At 41.8% G+C, this 23,551-nt stretch overlaps 1 protein-coding gene across 2 annotated transcripts in view; it reads right to left on the bottom strand.

The window, feature by feature from the left end:
- DENND5B (DENN domain containing 5B) overlaps nt 1-23,551 on the bottom strand; it is a 101,608-nt gene that overhangs the window by 31,776 nt on the left and 46,281 nt on the right. For both annotated transcript variants that reach the window (XM_082279936.1, XM_082279937.1), the window contains 4 exons: nt 21,379-21,488; nt 15,571-16,237; nt 5,412-5,599; nt 1,130-1,663 (listed from right to left, as the gene is read on the bottom strand). In XM_082279936.1, the coding sequence (XP_082136062.1) occupies nt 1,130-1,663; nt 5,412-5,599; nt 15,571-16,237; nt 21,379-21,488 (1,499 nt within the window). The remainder of the gene's footprint in view (nt 1-1,129; nt 1,664-5,411; nt 5,600-15,570; nt 16,238-21,378; nt 21,489-23,551) is intronic.

Below are 23,551 nucleotides of genomic sequence, written 5' to 3'. Positions count from 1 at the left end.
CTGAAGTAGGGCTCGTGCTGCCTGCTTTTTCAAAGCAACCTAGCAGCTATCACCCACAAGAATAAACCCTGTGCAATGCACGGCAGACCAGCACGTGTGCTCACTTGGGACCTCTGGTCTGGGCCTCACTGCTCAGGACCATATCGCTTATTAAGGTGTCACACCTATCAAGGGGTGTACAGTGCTCTTCAGCTTATGCTCTTCTGTGATGTTACACAGGGCAATTAATCACGAATTTCCAATTAGAACTGTGTGTCTAAGTCTTTAACTGAGCTTTGAAAACCCTAAACTTAACAGCCCATTTTATTGCAGAGGCACTAGCAGAGATTGCCTAAACAACCCCATCCTTTTGAATGCTGCACTGTTTAATGCCTGAATACAAACAAACCAGTAAAAGGCATGGCAGCAATTTTTTTTAATCAAAAACTCAGATCAGTATTTAGTCTGTTCCTCACTACTCATCCTTTTAACCTTTTCCTTAGAGAAGGACTTGTATCTGAAAAAGATGATGGCTAAGAACACTATCTACTTTGTAGGGTCACTCAGCAGTTGTGCAAGCTTCCCAACATTTCCCATTCCTTTTGCTATCCACCCATCTCTTTATATCCCCAATTTTAATCTTGAGGGATTCCATTCCCTCTTGTGCACACACTACAATGGAGTCATAACAGTACTCTTGTGCCATAACGAAGTGATAACCTTCTTCAGAACAACAGTACCCATTACCAAAAACCTCTACAGTGAGATTAGGAAACATGAAAGACTAGATTTGTTTTTTTGTGTCAAGTGTGCACCTCTCCTCTCAACAAACGAAAAAAGAAAGAAAGACAGACAGAAAAAGAAGTCACTTTGCATTGCTACCCTTCCACCGAGCCCACAGGAGCAGCCCCATGAGCTAGGCAGAAGCCTGCCAGCTTGGTTTGTACCAGTGAGGATGGCTCTGAACAGCTCAGTGGATGTGCTCCGATTTACTCTGGCAGGAGATCTGGCCCTGTGTACTGGAAATGGACAAAACTCTCCATGAGGCAGATGAGGAACAGCAGATTAAAGAGCACCTAGGCTATACATACAAATACAGCTATCCTCCCTCCCCTTTTAGATAGAGACACGAATACATGGCTATCTTTACTTTGTCAAAGTTTTGCATTTGTTCCCTGTTTGTCAGCCACGACTCCATGTCGGGGGCAGCCTGGATGACAAAAGCCTCGTAGTCAGCGAACATCTGTGTGAAGCGGTTGGCGAAAACCTCGCGGAGCTGCACGTTCAGTTTGTAGTCCCTCAGCTCCAGCTCCTCACACGACAACTTCCCATCCTTCTCCTCTGTGAGGGGAGTGGTGATGGTCATTTTCTCCATGGTCACGCCCGTCCTCTTGGCCAGGGCTTGCAGGCGGGCGATCGTCTCGTTGCCTTTCAGCAGCTCGTACATGTTGAGGGCATTGCTGGGGATGTTCCCGTTCTTCTTGTCATTCACCAGGTCACTAAGAACCAGATTCTTGAGTTTGGTGGCGCTGTCGCTGCAGTGCAGGTTGCCTTCTGGAGGGATCCCAAACTGCAGGAGTACCTCAGAGATTTCCTGGATAAACTCCAGCTTGTTGGGGAACTGGGGGAATTCCTCTGGCAGCTCGATGAAATGGTTATCGATGTCTACAAAGCACAAGTTTGCCTGAAATACAAACAGAAGTCTCAAAATGGACACTCAGCACTGAACTGGTTCCTCTGTGACGTAGCCTTTTTTCCCAGGGTGCTTCCAGACAGAAGGGTAAGCAACATGTACACAGGACACTTTAGCTGCGCTGTCTAGCCTGTGACATTTCAGACTTCAGTAAAGCTGAGGGCCAACTGGATGACAAATAAAGGCTCCTGCCCTCTCCTGTTCCCCCAGGACATGCAGACCCCAAACTTTCCACTACAAAGATTTCATATGCCCTCCCAGAGCACACCGGCTGTGGGAAGACATAAAAGGCAGAAAAGCTTTAGGTGTGAGAAAAAAGCAGGATTCAGGAATAAAGCAGAAGAGTTTAGAGATCAGCTTTGGCTGCGAAAACTTGAAGAAGATATACTTAATAGCAAGCAAGGACATTAAAACAATGGTTAGTTTCTAGGTTTGGCAGAGATAGGTTTTGAAGTTGCAAAAAATTTGCTTAGCAGGATAGATAAGTTTAAGCTTAATAATGGAATATTGTGTGTTCTTACATAAGGTATAACAAGTGAGCATTGTGTACAACAGATGTACGTGCGCTGTTTGCGCTTGGTTAAACAGTTGTCTGTAATTTTTAGAAGCACACCAATTGGCTAAGAAGCTTTTAAGAATGCTCTGTAACCAGGAAGTCTTTGGATGTCTGGGACAGCATGAGCTTTGTACCACCTCTGTCTCAACTCAGTATGTGAGACTGATAATGGACTAAAATAATAAAAGGCTCCTGGAATGCTTGTTCAAGCTCCCTGTCCTGTTTGCTGATGAAAACGCCAACACCACCAAGCAGGAAGTGCAGCACCACTTCTCAGCCCATCTAAATACCCCTTGTGTGAGTTACTGCATCTCACGGGCACATTTATTTTACCAGGATCCAACTGCAAGAAGCCTCTGCAGCTGTGCTACCAAGAAATGAGATGTTCAGCAAGAAAGATGACACTGCTTCAAGCAGAACTACAAAAGAGGGTCCCATGGAAATCCTTTGGGATTATATCTGAGTACAGCTTGTCCATTAGAGGCCAAGCCCTACCTCCCCACTCCCCTGACCCCCTGTTTCCATGGAGGCTTTTAATATTGGCAATTCCTCTGCCTGAGATTTAAAGAGAGTGCTCTTAGCTTTGTTATGAATGGAGACGGATCTCAGCCCATAAGATTAAAGCTAAGTGGAGACATTAATCTAGCAGAGCAGTTACTTTTACTAGGAAAGTGTCGATGGAGGGATGGAAGAACCCCACATAAAAATTAATTACATTGCAAATGCACCCTCAGGAATAACAGCAGAATGAAAAACAGTAATTGATCTTCTGAACGGCGGCTTACATCTGAAATTCGCTGTCTGAGTGCACTGTGCTGAGTAAAATCTTAAACCAGGTCAGATTCCCAAGGTGCTGGGCTCTGATGGGTTTTATCCTGGCATAAAACTGCAGAACAGGAGATGCAGAAAACTTACAAGGCAGCAGCAGGTCTTTGTTAGCCTGACTTGGCCATTAGCACAGCTCCTCTGCCTTCTCTCAGGCTCTTTTCATGTTCTTTACTTCTTACCAAATGCCCTAGACTAATCTTCAGATTATGTGAAGATAAATGATTTATTTTCCTTCTTTTTTGAAAAGGTTAATTTTCAGCAGGACAATACATTCCACAGCAAACATGTTTATAATGCATTGGGTATTTTGGGGACATGTTAATTAACATTAATCACCTTTCACATAGACACTTTAAAGGGTATGAGGATTCATCTGGTAAAGCAGAAGTGTCCCTTCAGCTTTTTCATATTAAATTTAGTCTGTACAAAGAAATGCATTTCTTCATACAAAACAATTTGCTTTATTTAACTATGCAGCTATTACAGAGTTGTGGCATGTGTCAGTACCATTCTTTTGCTCAGGGACTGCCTTCTTATCTATCAATATTTCATTTCAAAGGCTTTTTAATTTCAGCTCTGCATATCATTTACAAAATTTGAAAACTGAGATTTGGATTCAGAAAACCCTTGGGGAATTGGTCTCACTTCTCTCTTCAAAAACATCTGATGATTAAAGTTAATGCAGAGAGATTAGTAACCTTAAGACAGCATGATAGCCAGTTGTTAGAATTTTTATCTCTAACAAACAAATGGTTTATATTTAGAGCAAGAGCTTGAAAAGCTAGCCTCTGGCCTGAACAATAAAGGAATGCTAAAGCGAACGGTGCTTCACCACTGCTCACATGCTGAGGGGGTTTTTATTTTTTATTGTCTAGAGGAATTTGAGATTCAAGATCTTCCCTCTTCAATATGCTTTCTTTCTTTCCCTCTCCCACAGAGCACACTGGACCTGTGGTATTCATAAATGCTGATATTTTCCACTTATTTGTTAAACATCATGGAGGGGACAGATTCCACCCCACTATTACTCTTCTCTCCCTGGTGATATTTGTTATTCCAGCGATACTGCAATATTAAATACTGTCACGTTAAAATTTTAATTTAAGGAAAATGACAGCTTAATCTGCTAACCAAAAGCATGTGACTAAGAATTTTAAAAACCACAGTAATTATGTAATATTAGCACGGTTTTACTGAGGAGCATAGCTAGATAGCAGCTTTGCTTCCACACCAGTGCAGATTTCATGTGGTCTGGTCACTGTATCCATAAGGTAAAACTTGATTTGCAGTTCCATGCCACCAAGGCTGACTCAATCACCTTCATGCAATACTTAAAACAGACCTTTATAAAAAATTGTATTACCCCTGCCCTGTGTGTATCCCTCCACTTCCACACAAAACCTCCCACCCCTGCATATTCTCCTCTGCTGCTGCTCCCACGTGCATTCTCAGTCAGAGCAGGTATTTGGAAGCCTTAGGAACTCTGCCCCTAGGAGAGGTTCCCTCAGCACAGCCACTGTCAGGAGATGTTACTGCTGTATGAACAGATACTCTTGGCGTTCCCACTGATTTTAACAAGAAACCTAAGTTAAAAAGCACACAGCATGCACTGGTTCCAGTCACCACCTGGAATGCAGACAGGTGAGCCATGCTCCAAAGACTTTGCTGTATGGCCAGGTTAAAATGTGAAGCAGTTTTACTCACCATCAAATTTTGAGGAGCAAAATCTCCATTTCACTCTCCACCACCACCAAGGATTTAACCCTTAAGAGGATGACCTCTCCTTCCTTTTTTTTTCCTCTCTAAATGGTTCACAGGCACAGTATTAATGCAAACCTGGCTTGTTTGAGGCCAGGATGCTGGTCTAGTAATAGACCAGGAACACATGGGCTCAACCAACGATGGGATGGGGCTGGCAGGACAAGGTACACTCCTCAGCAGCAGGGGGACAGGAACAGGTTTACACCATCTAGCAACTGCACCTGACATCCAGATCCATCAAGATCCTCCCTGAATGAAATATTCTTTAGCCCTCTGTCAGTAGGACTGTGACACTGACAGAGTAACAAAACCTGGTGAAGTATGTGATATAGGGAAAGCCAAGAAATGTTCAGCTTTGTCACAACAAATAGCAGACAAGAAGCATTTAGAAAACAAAACAGTAAGTGGAACTCATTAAATTCAGAAATGGACCAAGAAGGGCTGTGGAGACTTCCCTACTATCTCACTCCTGCTGGCAATCAGTCCTCACAATGCCAGACAAGCCTCCTAACAGCAAGCATTGTTTTCCAGCAGAAACTCACACAAATATTAAAAAGGCATTTCAGGATAGTAACCCCAAAGGTGGACACTGACCTCCTGAGGCAGCTCCAGCTTGGAGCGGTCGGTGCCCTCCTTAGACTGCAGCCCCATCAGGTAGGGAACAGGAGCATCCAGAAAATGCAGGAGAGAGGCAGGAAGGATGGGGACGTACACATGCTGCCACTGAAACGGGAACAGCAGCGTTGTGATTCCTTCTGCCACCGTCATCAGACGCTGATAATCTAGACATGGGAGAGAAAGAGAGGCAGATATTGAATTATCTCCCTGTATTCTGCTTTTGAGACCTGTTTGGCAAGGACATCAGTGACAAAACAAGACAGAAACCATGTTTATATGATAAGATGTTGTTTGGAAAGTAAGACAGTACTTAAGAACCTTAAACATTATTTAATTTGTTAAAACTCCTTCCTCCCACAAAGAAACTGCTGAGCATAGATATTCATGCCTTATCTAGATCTTTTCTGTCATTAAATTAATATATTAAAAGGATACCAAAAGTTCCGTCTGTAGTACAGGATAATAATAATACTCTAATTTCATAAAAAGCATGTATTTTTACATGGGGAGAAGAGGAGAAAGAAGTGAACTTCAAGGAAATATTGTGGTTTCTCACTTGCTCCTGCCTGCCTGCTTCTGCCTCACTTGCTACTATTTCCAAGGCTGAGTGTACGTTCCAGAAGACTTGTCTTGGCCACATACCAGCAGAAGTTTACAGTCCCTAGGTATATAAAAGCAGTGCTTTTAAGTTAAATCCAAACAGAAGCCTAATATAAATTTAGTTCACAAATACATTCTGTATAGCTAGCATATGCATATTTATATTACATTACTTTCCCAAATTTGTATTTAATCCACTAGCTCATTGCTTTGCAATATTTTGGTTCCAGTAAGCACATTGTGCATTATTTTTGAAATTAAAATTTATTTTGGCCCAGCTGAGCTGGATGTTTCACATTTTGAGTAAGAGCAAATTATTTATCAAATATCCAGCTGGCATGATGCAATACTACAAGCTATTTTGTAATATAAATGAGGGGATAAATTGAGAACAAACTTTTAAAATAAATAACTAAATAAATCACATATTGGTATTAAAGAGATGGTCATTCTTACAGCTCAAACTGCAGACAATCCATCTGGAAACAGGTAAAGACCCTTGGGTTTGTAAGCTCCATGGCTGTATCCGAACCCAAGTCTCATCAGTGCCAGGCAAGTCTCATGAGCTCTGACTTGAGCAACTAAAAGATTTTCCCTCTCACTGAGGCCAGACCCAGATCCTGGGTAACACTTGGGTTGTTGCCCATCTCTCCTAGTCCTCTTTGCCCCACTCCAGGAAAGTAAAGATACACGTATGAACACCCTGGTTCTGAGTCAGGTAAGAAGGCTTTTTCCTACAGCCCCATTGATGGCTTTTGCCTGGAGAGGAGCCCAGCCTGACCCTTCCTGTTTCCTTAACATCCCAGCCCAAGACCTTGGCAGACACCAACAACAGCAAAAGCACTGTCATCTGACACTGCTCAGCTATTAGGAGGTCTCTGGGAAGATGCTCTTGAATAAATATGCAAATTACAGCAACAAATGCATAACCCATTCTCCTTGCTAGCACCTCTCTGTGAAAAACCAGCCACAATCTGCAGAAGGTCAGTTGGCAGGGCAAAAACATTTTTCATCTTGTCTTACCAATAGCTATTCAGTCAGTCTTTGAAATTATTTTCATGCATACAAGTCAGTCTCAAGGTTACACCTCCCAGCTACTGATCAGTCACTTACGAATCCCTAACCACACAATGGTCCATAATTATACATGTGCATTCACTGTCCTGGTGAGGAGCACTTACACAAACTCCAGTTATAATACCTACTGTCTCATAACATCTCATAACCCTGAAAGCTTTAAAGATTAAAAACAAAAGAAATCAAATAGAGAAAGTAGCATGTCTTAGTATGCAAGACACCTTCAAAGTCAGTTCTGATCTACATAGCCACATGAAGAAACAGGTCTTGGCAGCAAAGTTGCAAGGATCTTTTTGAATAAGAGCATTCAATTCTGGAAATGCATGCTGACTTTTCTCTGGTGCTACTAATAATATTTAACATGGTCACTAGCACAAATTTTGTAATCAATTTAGTACGAGAAGAGCTGTTTAAAAAAAAAAAAAACCAACGAGTGATGACCAAATTATTAGGCTGTTACCAACTATCAATGCTTGTCAGTGATTAGCAGATAAAAAATGTTTATGTACCCAGCAGTTTTAGCTGAAGAGAGGGACGTTCCAGTCTCCTCCAAAAAATAATATTCAAAAATCTCTAAATTATTTTTTTGTTATCTGTTTCAGGAAGTCAGAAACTCTAGTTACTTTTCATGTACTTTCAAGCCTGTACAAGGTTAGACACCTATCATGTAAAGCCTGAAATAATTTTTGATGGAGAGATTCTTGTACCTATCATCATTTGAAGGAAGCTTACATGGTTACTGAGGACAACCTGGGACCAAGGGATTGAGGAAATGACCTCAAATTGTGCCTGAGGAGGTTTAGATTGGATATTAGGAAAAATTTCTTCACTGAAAGGGTTGCTGAGCATTGCAACAGACTGTCCAGGGAAGGGGTTGAGTCACCATCTCTGGAGGCATCTAAAAGACATGATTTTGTGGCAGTCAGAGACATGATTTAGTGGTGGGTTTGGCACTGTTAGGTTTACAGATGGACTTGATGATCTTAAAGGTCTTTTCCAACCATAATTATTCTATGACTCTTCATGTTCAAAGCTCAGCCTCTAATTTGTTCACAGAACGTTTTCCAAGAGAAACTGCTCAAGGAGGATAACCCCAGGGCAAAATGGTCCCTGGGGTTTCTACTGCAACCACTGCCTCCTAACAGCTTAGCTGGACTCGGTGCAGTGCTGTCTCTCACACCCAACCTTTCCACTGAGCGAAGGAGAGGGCAACAGAGTCAAGCTCAAAGACTCTGGGTCCACCTCCCTTTTCTGGCACCATCTGCTGGGGGCCCTTGGCCAAGTATCTCAGTTCCCTGTGCAGGACACTCAATGGCTGCAGGGCCGTGCTCCACTGCAGGTTTGTAGTTCTGCTGCTCAAGCACCATATTCAGCCAAGGTCTGGCAACATTCACATGGCTCACAAGGTATAGTGCTTAAAATGCAAACCCTGAGATATTCCTGTAGAATTACAAATCACTGTTTTCTGTTGGAGGTGGAAATGGTTTCAGCATTTGAACATCAATTCCTCATAGAAGTTTTTCTGAAAGAGGACAAAACTTGACAATTATTTGTATTGATGTTGATTTTCTGTAACACACTAACAGGACAATAAGCAATCAGAAATATCTATCCCGAAGAGCTTAAAGTTCAAACACAGGCAGTGACTGAGAGAACAAAACAAAATAATCTTCTTTTCATTTTACAAACTGAGTATAGAAGCTCTGAGTTGTTAAGCAATTCACAAAGCTCAACATAAAAATTGCTTTTGCTGCCACAAAAGAGTGTGTTATCTCAAAATCCTTCCCAAGCAAAGCAAACTCAAGATCCTTTGAGAAGGAAAAAGACATCAGTGTTATCCCTGCCCCAAAGAGCTAAGACCTCATCCAGGTTCTACCGTCGAAACAGGTTCAAATCTTTGGTCATAATCAAACAGAAGAGAATTTCACCTGGGACCTTCTCAGCAAATGCCCAATCACAGGAATTTTGTGTATAAGGTATGTGTAAGAGCACACATGCTCATTCTACCCAGAAACGGCGTTCCTGCTGGGAACAGTGTACTGTTATTCCAGTTTCAACACCTCCAGCCTTCCCAACAAAAGCACAACTAGGCCATTTTCCAACTCTCTGTTCCAGTAACCTACCAAAGGTAGGGCAGAAAGCCTACCACAGCACTGGAGTCACAGCCTGGATCCTCTAAATCCAGTCCAAGGCTTTAAAAATAGACTGTGCTTCTTTATTTTCCTATTGAAGTCTCACTTTATATACAATTTGAAAGCACTTGGAAGCTTTTGAAAAGATGAGTTACCTGGACACCACTTCCTTTCCTCTACTGCTTTTAGAACACACATAAAGGATAACTGCAGCTTTGGAAAGCCACGTATTTAAAAATGTGTCCTGGAAAATAATGGTGTTCTCAAAGAGTACCTTATCAATATGCACCAAACAATTGTCTTTAAACAAAATAAACCAAACCAACAACAGAGAAAGAAAAAAAATCAATGAACCTTAATGAAGAAAAGCTAATTCTTTAGAGGGAAACACTTGAGCGGGCTTTAAAACATTCTTGTGACCAACAGTTTTTCCACATGCTACCTCTTCAAAGTATGATAAGCAATTGTTATTCAACTGCTTTTTTTTTCTTTTTTTTTTGTAACAAGATACGAATTAGATGAGCCAGATATATAGGAAAAACTGGCAAATAAAAATATTTTGCTTTGAGCTCTGAGTATGAGTCAGGAACAGCGCATAACCAGACCTGTCTTGGGTCTGGGTACCTTCAGATCTGTAATGTTTAAATATAGCACACTGCAGATGAAAAACGAAATCTGAAATTCACATTGGGAGACAAAAATTGTTTATGAAAGCAAAGGTTTTCAAATCAGATCTCAATAGCTCCACAGAAGCAGCACACACAAGTGCTGCAGACATCAAAGTGCCCTGGAAGCTTCCACCTTTCATCTGGTTTGTGTGCTGGCAGCTGTGATGGCTGACAAGCCAGTCCAGGTGACTTGAAGAGATGTTCAGATAAAACACACAAAAATGGTGCAGGAAATGCTTACTCAGTATAGAAATCACCTTGTTGCAGTGCTGCATTCAGGAACCCGGAGAGGCGCTGTGTCATGGGGTTGTAACCAGCACTGACCCAAGGAAATGACCCCTGGCATGTCACTGCCCCTCATCCCTGGGGGAAGGGTGGATTTACCAGCGGGTGACGTAGCACATGAGTTACACCATAAGAGCAGAGTGGCAATTTATGCAAATATGAAAATACATATTTTCTTAAAAAGAAGGGTCAAGACAAGCCTGCATCTAATTGCCTGAAGTAAAAATTAGCCTCTCAAACTGGGGGTCAGCTCTGCCCCAAGGGAAACATCCCAAGGCCAATATTCAATGAGGCCAATTTTCACCCTTTTTCCTTGTTGGCCAATGCTTAATGTAAAAAGCTTCTGCTTCAGTACATTTCCATTTATATAATTTAGCTATGTCACAGCCTGCCATCAGCAGTTCAGCATAAATTAATTTCTAATTAAAAGCCACCCCAAGAATTAGCTCCCATTAGCAGCATGGTTAGGACCTCTTTAGACCGCCATGTTATTTATCTGTCATTTGCCATAACTGCAATGTAAAGGCAAGTTTAAATTTCTTCCCTCCCCTCATTCTTGAAAGGTGAAGATGTTTCATCATGGAAAAAAAATGAGATCCAATTAAAAAAAAAAGTGGAGAGGTTGTGGTGTGTGTGTGTGTGCATAGCGTTAGAAGCAGTGGCCCAATCTCCCTTTACAGCTCACTGTGAACACAAACAGAAGTGGGGCTGTGGCACAGACCTGAACTAGCTCCTTCTCCTTTTTTCCCAATGCTTTAAAACCTTCACTTTTCAGGTCATACTGACTGGCTAACAAAACTGAGCAACTTCTAATTAAAAAATAATATTGTCTCTTCACCTAAGTTAAAAAGGAAGACTATATATCATTCTCTGATTATTCTACCCAATTGCTTGTCTTTTTTTTCAGGAAAACACGCACTGCAGCCTCCTCTGAGTGTGGTTCTACTGAGGCCCTAAACCCAGGTCTCTTCCACAGCATAGAAAGATTCTTCCCATAGAAGACAACTTCCCACTGATTTGGATGAATATTAGTGAGGAGGGCAACTGTTTAAATAATGAGCAGAAGAGCAAAGGTTTTCTATGGAACTATTTGGTGTAAGAATGCTTTAAAAGGCAAACATATTATGCATGTATTAATTTTTAAAAATCTCCCCCAAAACAGACTTCATAAGAAAGATTGTTCAGACACAACGTTCTCTAGGCACTGACTTCATATATGCATAGTCATTTGTATTATAATTTCAAAGATCAAAAAAAAAATAATGCAAAGAATATTTCAATCTTGGAGGAGCAATTACTCAAGCCCTTGGAAAAACAACTTGGAAAACGCTCAAAATTATAATGAGTAGAAACAGCCTAAGCTCTAAGAAGTTTATCTCTGTCTCATCCACACGTTCCCTCTCATGCTTAAATCCCTAGAAAGGCAGACATACAAAATGGATTGCTGAGGTTTCCACAGAGCTCACAGTTTAATTCATCTCTCTCCAGCAGGAATCTCACACCAGTGGTGTTTTGTTACTTATCCTTTGGAAATTGTAGTAGCTATTGCAGAGTGGACACAAACAAGACCTTACACCTGTGCAGTTGCACAGGAGAGCTGTGCTCTGAATAAAGGGCACTTACAAGAGCACTGCAAAGACTGCACCCTGAAGAATCGCAGGGAAAACATATCTAATCCCTCTTTCAAAGTCCAAATGTTGAAAACTTGCCCTATTTAATCTTAAAAATATTCTCTACATGCAGAAAGATGTAACCTGAAGCTACAGGAATTCAGGTACAGTGAAAGTGATTTCAGGTACAGCTTTCCACACCACCTTTGCAGATCAAAACTGGCACTTCCCACCAGCAGTGGTTGTGACTAATTCCCTGGAAGTCCACAATGTCTCCAGGAACAATAAGGGCTGATCTTTTCAGTCTTGCCACTGAGGTGCAAGCACAGGTCTCTGCCCATTACCCAGCTATGCAGTCAAAAATGTGTGGGAACAAAGCAGCTGAAAAAATGAGCTCATCATTCTTTGCTGTCAGTCTCTTCAGTCCTCTGCTTGACCACCACAGCTGTAAAGTGAAGTTACAGTCCACTACAATCCCTGCATTTTCCCAGGTGATGGGGTACCAGTCACTCCTAAGACACAACCAACAGTGCAGCTGGATACCCAAAGACTACTGCAGCAGCCATGGTACAAACAGCCACTCACTGGTCCTGTCCCCACGGCAGAGCTGTGCCAGACACTCTCGTATCGTGCTGGGAACACGTCCAGGCAAGCTGGGTAAAGTCACCCAACACCCTCACCTCTTCATTGACCTAGATGCCTTTGTTCAGACTGCTGGAAACATTATGCCTCAGCCACAGGGTTAAAAATAAACTTTTTCATCCTCAACTCCTAGTTCCCTTGAGAAAAACCACTCCAGAAAAGCCAGTACAGTCTCTGTGCAACTTTCCTGCCAGCCTTTCACTGCTGTTATCACCAACTAGGCTCATTGTACGGTCAGGGTTGTGCAACAATTTGTATTTTCACTCAACTTTGCAAAAGAAGCCTTTATTCTATAGAAGAAGAACAAAATTTTTGGCAAGCTTGAATGAAAAAGCTTCCTTCCAACAGGTCTAGGAGAACCACAAAAAAGTCAGCTTACATTTCCCATACATGTTAATTGCAGCTCTCTCACTGAAATAGTTTAGTGAACTGAAGCAGGTTTTGGTCCAGCTCTGATTTCTCGAGTATTACAGGATTATGTAAGCGAATTGTGATTTTGTGTAAATAATGCAACTGGTGGATCCTCTGCTAATCTCTTATTGAGTTTGGGTAGGTTGCACCAAGGCCAGGCCTCTGGAAACACAGTCCAATGAGTCCATCCTCGTTAAAGCAGGAAGGCAAAGAAGGATGAATTCGCAAAATCCCTCTACCATTTGTTATTTTGGAACAAGAGATACGTCAGCCAAAACCTTTTCATCTTTTGCCTTGAAAGAACTTGGGAGTTAAAAAAGTGTTTCTCCCTGATGGATCTCAAAGCTGAAGAGAGCAGATTTCAGTACCATCTAGGCTGGTTATATCTCAAACTGGAAAATAGCTGCTGTTTTCTTTTTCAGGAATCACAAGACTGACATTTAAAAGAAGCCTCAGTGCACAATTAGCCAAGCACTCAGCTATCAGGCTATGCCAAAACTGAGGCTTTGCACTTGCCCTCCACTCCACATTCCTCACCTCTGGGAACCAGCATTACGCTGCTATTTACATAATCACAGAATTTCCCTAATACAGCTATATATTTTCCCCCATGCACCATCAAATTGTGTCTATATTAGACAGACAAGTAAAATTCATGTCAAGGACATCCCTAGATTCACAAATAGAAGAGAAGAGAAGGAGAAGAAAAAAAATTCTGAAGTTTGAAGGGTGAAAAGAATTACTTCTCACTATCGAATTTTTCTTTTAAAAAAACCCCCACACAATGAAACCAAACAAAACAAGTAAACTCTTAAATTATAACCAGTAATTGGAAGAACAACAATTATTTATCTAACTTCTGGTGAACATGAAGGCAGAGTCAAAATTATTTAGTGGATATTTTGTATCTGTCTCAATGACTACTGCGGAAGTAATGCATATACAGGCTGCTCTCCACATGCACAAAATATTGCTAAAATGTAACCTGACAAGCACATGTGGGAAAGAAAAAAGAAAAAAAAATTCTCAGCTCTCAGGGAGTCCATAAGCAGGGAGCAGGGTGGGACTGATGAGCAGGGATGGGTGAGAGGCATCTCAGTGGTGCTGCGGTTTAATATCAAACTCCGGTGTAAAGTGGCAAAGGCAGCATGATTCAATCCGAGGAAGAAAGGGGTAAGTGCACACACACACACAGAGAAGCAGGAGGGAAGGGAAAAGCAGCCTAATCAAAACTAACAGCAGGATTTCTGCTCACACTTCAAACTGAGAGAAGATAAAACCTTTCATTTTCAGTTCTTGAAAGCAAACCCCTGGAGTCCATGTGGAGAAGAGCTCTGCAAAGAACTATCAATCCTTTGAATTCAGCCATTTGCAGAGGAACTACCCTCCTTCCACCTCCCTGAACATTTTTCCCCATTCTCAGTCATTTAGTTATTAGCATTACCATTACACACTTCCTGACCTTTTCTTTTATACGACAAACCCAAGCGATCCCTTCTGGAGCCTGAAGGTTCATTATCCACACTCATTTTAGACTATTTCCCATCCTCTCTCCCCGTTCCATTTCAAGCTGTTTGCTGCTCGAATCACTTCTCTTGAAAAGTCTAGGTATTCAGCATCTTTTCACTAAAAGGTATGTGTACCTCCTGGCTCCAGGTTTTTCATTCTACTCTGATGAAACCACTGCCCCACCCCCAAAATTTTTTCCCTGATGCACATTTTCCTAATGTAGGATATCACAGATGCCATTTGGGAACCTAAATTACATGGACTGGCTTCCAGTGAGACTTAGAGGAACACCCAGAGAGTCTGAACATCCCTTTGAAAATCAGCAGGAAAACTTGAACTTGACATGTTGGGCATCCAAATACAACCAGGGCCAGACTCACAGGAATCAACATCGTACAGGAAACAGTAACAGGGGTATAAAATCCCAGAGCATGCCCAGTGCTAAGTCAGGATTCCCCAAACCTCCAGCAGAGTATTCCACTATTACAGAAAGACACAACCATAGCACAAAAGGTAAAGACCAGATTTTCCAAAGTTTGCTGGCACACTTCAACACGGACAGGCTCTGTGCAAGCAACTTCTGCCAATGCTTGGCCAACTCCATTCTTAGGGTCTCAAAAAGAAGTACCAGCATCCTTGTCAGCAAAGTTCCCAAATATCTCAAGCAGGACTAAAAAGGAATGACCTGTAACCCCACTCAGTTTCAAGCCACCATTAAATCTTTAGCCTCCAAGTGCTAAAAGACTCTCAGTGTTCTAACAAGAACATATCCATCATATGGGAAGCACGAAATTTCACCAGACTTTGATACGCTAATGAAATTTGAAAAACAAAGTAGCAAGAGTGTCTTCTGCAAGATGTATTACTTTCTGCTGGTATTTTTGAAGAAGATAGGATTAATTTCATGCTGTCTTGCATGATCAAGGGCAGTGTGAGGATAATAATCAAATGTATTCTATTGCTAGCTGCCACAAGTGATAAATACAATGCATAATTAAACAAGCAGCACCTAGACTGCCTGGAGGAAACAATTATTTAGTGCTTTCATTAGGACACACTTATTTCTCTTGTTTTTTTAATCCATTCTCACATTTCAAAAATCAACCTTAGCTCCATATAACATTAAATTCGATGAGCTCCTGTGGCTGCAGCTGCCCAGGAACTGCCTGCTGGAAACAGGCATTGCTGGGTGAGTGCCCACCTTGTGAGTACAGAAGGATCTGCATCTCCAGAAGAACACAGGTGAAAACCTGGACCAGGTTCTCCAGGCCCAGCAGCTCGAAGACCTCCCTCAGAGGGTAGTCAGAGAGCGGCAGCTCGTTGGGCCCAGGTCTCTGGCAAATGATGGGCTCGTAAACCCCATAAAACTTGAGCGACCTCCCTGGGGGCGGCAGGGGCACCTCATAGAGGATGTTGTGGATGTAGCTCTCCAGGGGCAGAGGCGGTGGCTGCTGGGAGGTCACTGCTTTGTAGAGCTGGATCAGGAACTTCTTGCAGGCTTGCATGAAGGGCAGAGGGGTGATGAGGCATATGCACTTGGAGACGTAGAGCGTGTCCCTGCTGATGTCGTAGGAGTTGTAGCGCTGGAGCTTGGCGAGGGACGTGGCATCGCCCTCGTCAATGCTGCTGGCCAGGGAGTCCATGCTGCAGGAGGAGGAGGCGCAGACGCTGCTGTACTGCTCTGCGTTGTGCATCTGGTACAGTGTCTGCATGGCTGTGCAGATCTGCTTGCTCGTGACCTCCTCGTAGAACGTGAGCACAAAGCCGTACGTGCGGGAGCCATCCTCCCTGGTGATGATGAACGAGTGCAGCTGCGGGTCCCTGTTATCCGCCTGCGTCCTGAAAGACAGCCCCTTGGGCATGCACAGCTAAGAAAGGAGAAAAGAAAAGAGAGTTACTTAAGAGACAGTTTTGGTTTTTATTTTTGCTGTACAGGCACATTCTTTTTATCTGCTGCACCACAACAAGCCATTTACCTTTAAACATAAAAATGATCCAAGAACAAACAGCCTAAAACTGATGCTACTTAAGAGGGAGACATGAGTGAAGAAAGGAAAGCACCCTCCAAAATAACCCATCTATTAAGTCATTACAACTCATTTTCATTACTTGCTGAAACTCTTTTCACTGCTGAATAGCCTTTGTGTTATTTACTTAAGCATCATATAAAAACATCCAGTTTTGCTCTCATTTGCATATATCATGCCTACAGTACTCTAAAATCAGAGAGCCAAGGAAGCATCTTATACCACTGAATTTAAATTACAAAGACTTCTTGGAATTCTTTGATCTTCCCTAATTTTCTGGGGAAAAAACCCAACAAACAAACCAAACCCCAACTGTCTGGCAGCTACTACATTTACTTTCTTCTCTAAGTGCTACCAAATAGCTTAGATTGGAAAAAAGGCGGGGCAGGGAGGGAAACACCCAAAATCTATGAAAGCCTTGTTTTTGATTTACTACTCAGCAAAATCCCTTGCAGTGATTCTACTACACTGGGTGTTTCTCTGAAGCATGGCCCTAGTGACAAATCAGGCATTTTTCCAGACATTCTTTGGGAATGCTATCAGCCACCTAACACAAAATAAAAACCATCCAGCAAAACTTGTTTGAATGTGCATCAGCAGGAAACTCCTCATGTTCTAGCTAAATAGCTATGTTTATAAACCAAGAACTAAAGCTTTATTTGTACAATCTAAAGAAATAAAAGGAAAGAAGAGAAGAAGAACCTTCAAAGTGTTCCTTTTCAAAAAAGGCAACAGTAGAAGCCAACTTCACCACAGGATGTGAACCTACTCATAGCTGAGTGCGTCCCCTAATGTCTCACCTTGATCAGGAGTAAATTCTTCTGAGGCTGGAAGAGGTCAGGAGAAATAATTGTATATTTTCAGGCACATCCTACCCTGAACTTCAGCAGTGCACCTTGCAGAGACCACTCAACAGCCTGATAAAGCTGGGAATTAGGCAAGTGGTCCAGACTCACCTCACTACAGGCTATCAGGCCCCTAAATTATCTAGGACAGCTCTTATGTATTGCTCAAAAAGGTAATGTGTAGGGAAATAAGTAGCCTGGAGTTGGCAGAAGAATTTAATTCAATTGATGGGCTTTGCTGACACAAACCATGAAATTGCAGCTTGAACCATTTCTGAAGAGCAGCCACATTTTTATTCAAAAGCTTTATAGCTTTTATTGAGGCATTAACAGCAGTGCCATGGTTAAGGCTTCTCCAGTAAAGAAGTAGTAAAAAATCCTTGTTTCACACTTTATTTAAATTTATTCTGCACAATAAAGATCTCTCTTAACCTCATTTTTTGGCAGGCTAGCTTAATAAAAATTTATTTCTAGAATGCGGGCTTTCAATGGTGGCTATAAGCCTTATCAAAGCCAGCCAGGCTGAAATCATAGGCTTAAATCTCAGTGCTATCAGAGATTATATTTTCTTCACTTTACAGAAAAATACCTGGACAAGCAAATTAGATACACTATTACAATCAGGCACAGATAGGCATTAGGTAAATTCAGATCAGCTGAGAGTTTCAGAAGGCTGTTTAAATAAATTTCCTCCAAGACTTAATTATTATTCCCTTGTCCTTTATATACTGAGTAAACATACACAAAGGAATGCCCATCTATTAAGTTTCAGCCACAACTTGACACATGCAGAACATTGACCTTTTAAGACCCTAGCTGCAAACCTTGGCCCAGAGACTCCTGCTGTTGTTAGACCTATAAGAGGACATGGGAAAAAGCAGAGGAAAAAAAAAAAAGAAGATGGGAAGAACTGAGCCAGGAGGAATGACCAGGAGTCGCTTAAGAAGCTAAGATCAAAAGGAAGAGCCTGTACTCATTTTCCAGCAGTACAGAAAGCTTTGAATTTGTGGTTAATGCAAGAAAACTTTCATCTTAGGGCCTCGGACATCAATCACTTCCCATCTCATCTGTGTCACACATGCCACAGGAGAGTGTTGGAGAGTGGCTTGGGATGTGCTAAGGGGGGTGAAATCTTACCCGGCTGGTGTGAGTCTGGCTCACTATTGCTGAGAACACAGTCAATCACCTGCATTGCATCTTTGTATAAACACTGAGAACTATCCAAGATTACTGATTTTGGTTTCCAGAGCACTTCACTATTTATATTTAAACATAACCATCAGCAGAAAACCGTGGAATTACACCATATTTGCAACAAGGCTTATAACAAAGATGGTTTGTAAAAACAAAAGGAAGCTGCACCAGGATAGATAAAAAGGTATCAACTAATCCATAACCTGATTATCCATAACATGAGTAGGAGGTACCCCTTCCCCAAGCACAGAGGCAGGACACACACACACACTCCCCCACCATAATCCCTCCCTCCTTCTTCTCCTTCATCATTTGCAGATATTTCTGAACCAAAGGTCCCCCCCCGGACCACTGCCCACTAGCATTGGTTCACCTCTTCTCCATTAGATCCTTCTTTTCACTTTTTAAGCATCTACATATTTTTCATGTTCACAACTTGCCATGGCAGCAAGCTCCATACCCAAATTGCACTGTGGGTGAGGGGGTGGAAAGATGTTTTTGTTTGTGTTAAAGCCTGCTCCTTCCAATTCCACCAGGGAACCTTTAATTCTTTTATTTCAGTACATGAGACGTTAAACAGATAATGCTTCCTTGAGCTTCAGAAACACAGGCAAAGATATATATATACCTTGATGAATCAGAGGGCTAAAATAGGAGGCTCATTTCCTAAAAATTTCTGTTTCTCTCTACTGAGAACTTTAGTTTGGTACAACACTTACTTGCATAATGGCCACAGAAGATAGTATGTGAGTTAGGCAAGGATAATCACAAAAAGCAGTGGGGGGGAAAGACACAATTCCCTATTAAAGAGAACTCTGTACTTTGACACACACTTTGAAACAGAGAGAAAACATGACTCTTTGGCAGCTTGATTGCTTGGGACTTCAGGGGGCTATTTTTAAAGCGACAGGATGGTTCCAGAAGGCAATTGAAATTCCTTAGGCATCCAGCAAAGCCAGAGTTCTCACAAGTTAACCTTCAAGGATTTATGCATTTTCTTCTCTGAGGAAAATTGCTTCTGGAAGCTCACATAAAGCAAACACATAGGCAGAACTAATGCAGCAAGGCAAGATCAGAAAGGCCAATAATTGCCTCAAGGGATTCTGTGGAGGTGGATATTACTTTAAATTATGTTTCAGATCAAAACAATAAAGAAGTTTTCCAAAAGATAATTTAAAAGATCATTAAATATGGCTGCTGTTAGTAAACGCTTTTTTTTTCTCCAAGACACATTGCAAATGAAAAATGTGTTCTTCAGATATTTGACTTTAGTTGAATGCAGCTCAGTTCAATTATTTTAATAGGTCTCCTGCTGGTTTTAGCATTCCATTTTTGTCTGATACTATGATCACACTTCATGAATATTAGACATTCTCAACTGTAACATGAGAGACAAATAACGCAGCAATTCCAGCTGCTTTATTCCTGCTGCACACCCCTCACCACTTCGTCCTGGAACACCCCCAGTTCAAAGGCAGAACTAAAAGGCATAAACAGCTGTGGCAGTTGAGCTATTACCATCTTAAGTGCTGAGGAAGCATGGCTCCGAGTCCCTCGTGCCTTCTGTATAAGCAAAGTGATGTGGAGACCTGCCCAAATACCACCCCAGCTCCAGCAGTGCACGTTTGGAAGCAGAAGACAGAAATCCCCAGCTGTCAGCAGGCAGAGGGCATGACCGGGCTCATCTCTGCCTTTCTATGCACATGCAATGCCACAGGATCAGCTCTCTGTGTCACTGCTACTTCCAGCTCCTGTACTTTCATGTTAAATATTTGGCAGGATGCTAAAAATGAAATTCAGTGGAAATTGAGATGAACTCCAGGTTTCTACACCTTCATGACTGCAGGGAAGTTCCAAATGCATTTTTGCATTTGCAAAAGCCAACTTAATGTGGGTTTTATGTATTCCCCACCTCTCTATCTGCTGGGTGAGGGTCAGGAGATTCTCCTGACTTCACGCCTGCACCATACAATGAGGTCAGTTCTGTTTTGAAGCAGGTAGTGTGCTATCCTACCTTCCTCAAATGCCAAGCACACCTAAACTAGACTGGGGGAAGGGGCCCCCTAATTTTCCAAAATGGAGTTAGACCCAATACACATTTTTGAAAACAGCTAGGAGTAATATTGTTTAATGCTGTTGTTACAACAATTGGTTACTTTTAAATAAAGAAACAAATGGCATTTTCTGTACCGGGAAGCTCAAATACCAGTAATCTGTTGTCTTTGTCAGGTTATGTTTTTAACAAGTGCTTTGGTGATTTTAGAATCATCCTTTAATTACCAGTTCTTCAGAAAAATTCCCAGGGGACCATCAGTCTTTCAGTTGTCACTGCCCCCACTGTTTTCTCCTCCCTTCCCAGTCCATGGGACTCAGCCACACGGATGCTCACATCAAATATAACTGAGAGGAAAGAGATGTACAGGAGATGTATTGGTGCAGAGGTGCCATTAAAAGTGATGACCCAGAAAAAGCTGTGGTTTAGATAAGTTCCAGCTTCTGTGTAAAGATTCCTCTTCCCTTGCTGTCTGCAGAATCAAGGTGCTTTGTATTCAAAAACCTCACATGGATATCAGTATCTTAAAAATTAATTGGTTTGCCCCTCCTTCCTACCTGTGGATAGGTATCCCAGGTGACCACACCCCTTCTCACCCAGTCCCTGGGATGGTGGTTAGACTTGTTTCATCATGCAGCAGACTTAGAACTAACGAGGGAAACGCAGCACTTTACTTTTGTTGGGCCTGAAAGCATTATGAGTTTTCACAATACCTCTTCCTCTACAGCTTTTCATGCATCATGCCCAGTGAGTGCTCTTAATCCCAGCAGAAGCACCACAATCACAAGATCACAAGAGCATCACAAGGGCTGGCTGTAAACAACTCAGGAACCTCTCGAGAGCTGACACTGTCACGTAACAATTTGAGAAGAGAGTTTTTCTCTACCTACCATGTTGACAGCATCCTGGTCAAAGGGATTCCACTCAATGTTCTGAGGATAATGGGCCAAAACTTTGGACTTGAAGGTTCTTCTTAGGGGACTCTGGTCGAAATTCTCTCCTGCAACAAATGAAGAAATAATGACTCAAAACAGCAGTGAGGCTTCAGAGAGAGCTGGCTTGGGTTTTCTTTTTTTTTCTTTTTTCTTTTTTTTTTTTTTTTTTTGGTGAAATCTGATGGACATTTTAACTCTCAACAGAGGTACTACTCTTAAAAGAGAAACAGAAAAGATTCCCATTCAGTGTGACCTTACCCTCCTTTCCACAAAATCTTACTGCAGTTGCACAACAGCTTACAGGTAAGTATTTACAGAATAGAAATATATTGTCAAGAGAAAAATCACTGCTGAAATTTTATAGAAAAAGACCTTGCAATCAGCTGGATTCTTGACCTTCCCCTATAGCTTGAGTATCGTGAGATGGCTTTACTTAGTCACTGAAAGAGCACTTTCCCTCAAGTTTGTTAGAAGCTGTCTTTAAGGTCAATAAAAAATATGAGCACCTCTTGGCTATTATAAATTATTCAAGGATTCATTACAGATGATCTTTTTTATATTACAAGTCCTGTGTGAAAATTAAACATTTATTTTTTCTACATCAAATTTCAAGGACAGACTTCTGCCACACAAAGAATCCAGCAAGTGCAAAGAGGAAGACTGAAATTAGACATCAGGCAGAAATGCATCCAGTTATCAGCATACAAATTATTTCACAGTGATTCTGTTAATGGAGTTCCCCTCACTGCATTGTCTACAGCATGCAAAACAGTAGACATATTGCAGCACCATGGTGGTGGAATTACCATATTGGAAGTGTTCAAAAAACCTGTGGATGTGGCACTTGGGGATATGGTTTAGCAGTAAAAAGGCAGTGCCAGGTTAATGGTTGGATTTGACAATTCTAAAGGTCTTTTCCAACCTTAATGATTGCACAGTTATTTTTCTTTTAGCACTAAACGCTACAGCTGTATTTCCTGGGGAAGGAAAAGATAGGATGAGACCTGGCTGAGGGGACTGGGGGACAGACACCTTCTTGATGTCTCCAACTCCCTGAAAGGAGGTTGTAACAAGGTGGGGGTTGGTCTCTTCTCCCAGGCAACAAGTGACAGGACCAGAGGAAATGGCCCCACATTACACCAGTGAAGGTTTATACCGAATATTAGGAAAAATTTCTTCACAGAAAGGGTTATCAAGCATTGGACCAGGCTGCCCAGGGAAGTGGTTGAGTCACCATGGAAATACTTAAAAGACATGTAGATGTGGCACTTAGGACATGGTTCAGTGGTGGATTTGGAGTGCTGGGCAACGGTTGGACCCAGTGATCCTAAAGGTCTTTTCCAAAGTAATGATTCTACAATTCTACAAGAGGAGCTCTGGCAGGAGAAGCCAGCCTGCTTCTGGAATTGCTTAAGGCAAACCAGAAATCCAGCAAAAGTGTATGCATCATAGCAATAAAGAAAACTGAGGTTATCAGCTGAACTGGATCACATTAAAAGGTATGTCAGGGTTTAGTTGGTTAGTTCATCACTTCTGTCAAGTTGGACCTGACTTGCCATGAGCTGCTATGGCAGTCCAGAGCACAAGATCTATGAAGATCCTCCTCATGCTCAGTTACAAGCTCAGGCAATTACACAAAACCAGAGACCACTTCTCTATTTCAGAACATGGCAGTAGAATAACCTCTTATTTTGGTCCAAAAGTTCCTTGTAAAGCCATTAAAGATATGAAGTCCACCAATTCCTAAAATTCTACAAAATAAAGATCCCAACAAGTAAAGCCAGCAAAAATTCTGTCTCCAGGTTTGTACTTAGACATACTCAGCAACATTTTTAGCTCTTAGAATCAAACAGTAATTAACATGCTTGCACAATCAAACAAATCTGCATGAGGTTATTTCCCAATTAGATCTTCAATCATTCTCACATCTGACATAGGCTACCTTACCACCGTGACTTGGCAGAAAGACAGGTAGTTGATGCTAAATTTATTTGGTTGCTTCTATTAAAAGTTGGAAGAGAATATCTGGGTGACTTCATGAAGTTCTCCACCACTAACAGTAAGTGACTGCTGAAGTTTAAATTTCTTTAAAGGTTTCCTTTCTCATGACCAAAAAAAAAAAAAAGTT

The sequence above is a fragment of the Coloeus monedula genome (genome assembly GCF_965178545.1).
Source record: "Coloeus monedula genome assembly, chromosome: 4".
Classification (NCBI taxonomy): Eukaryota; Metazoa; Chordata; class Aves; order Passeriformes; family Corvidae; genus Coloeus; species Coloeus monedula.
This window is presented reverse-complemented; position numbering and strand designations above follow the sequence as displayed.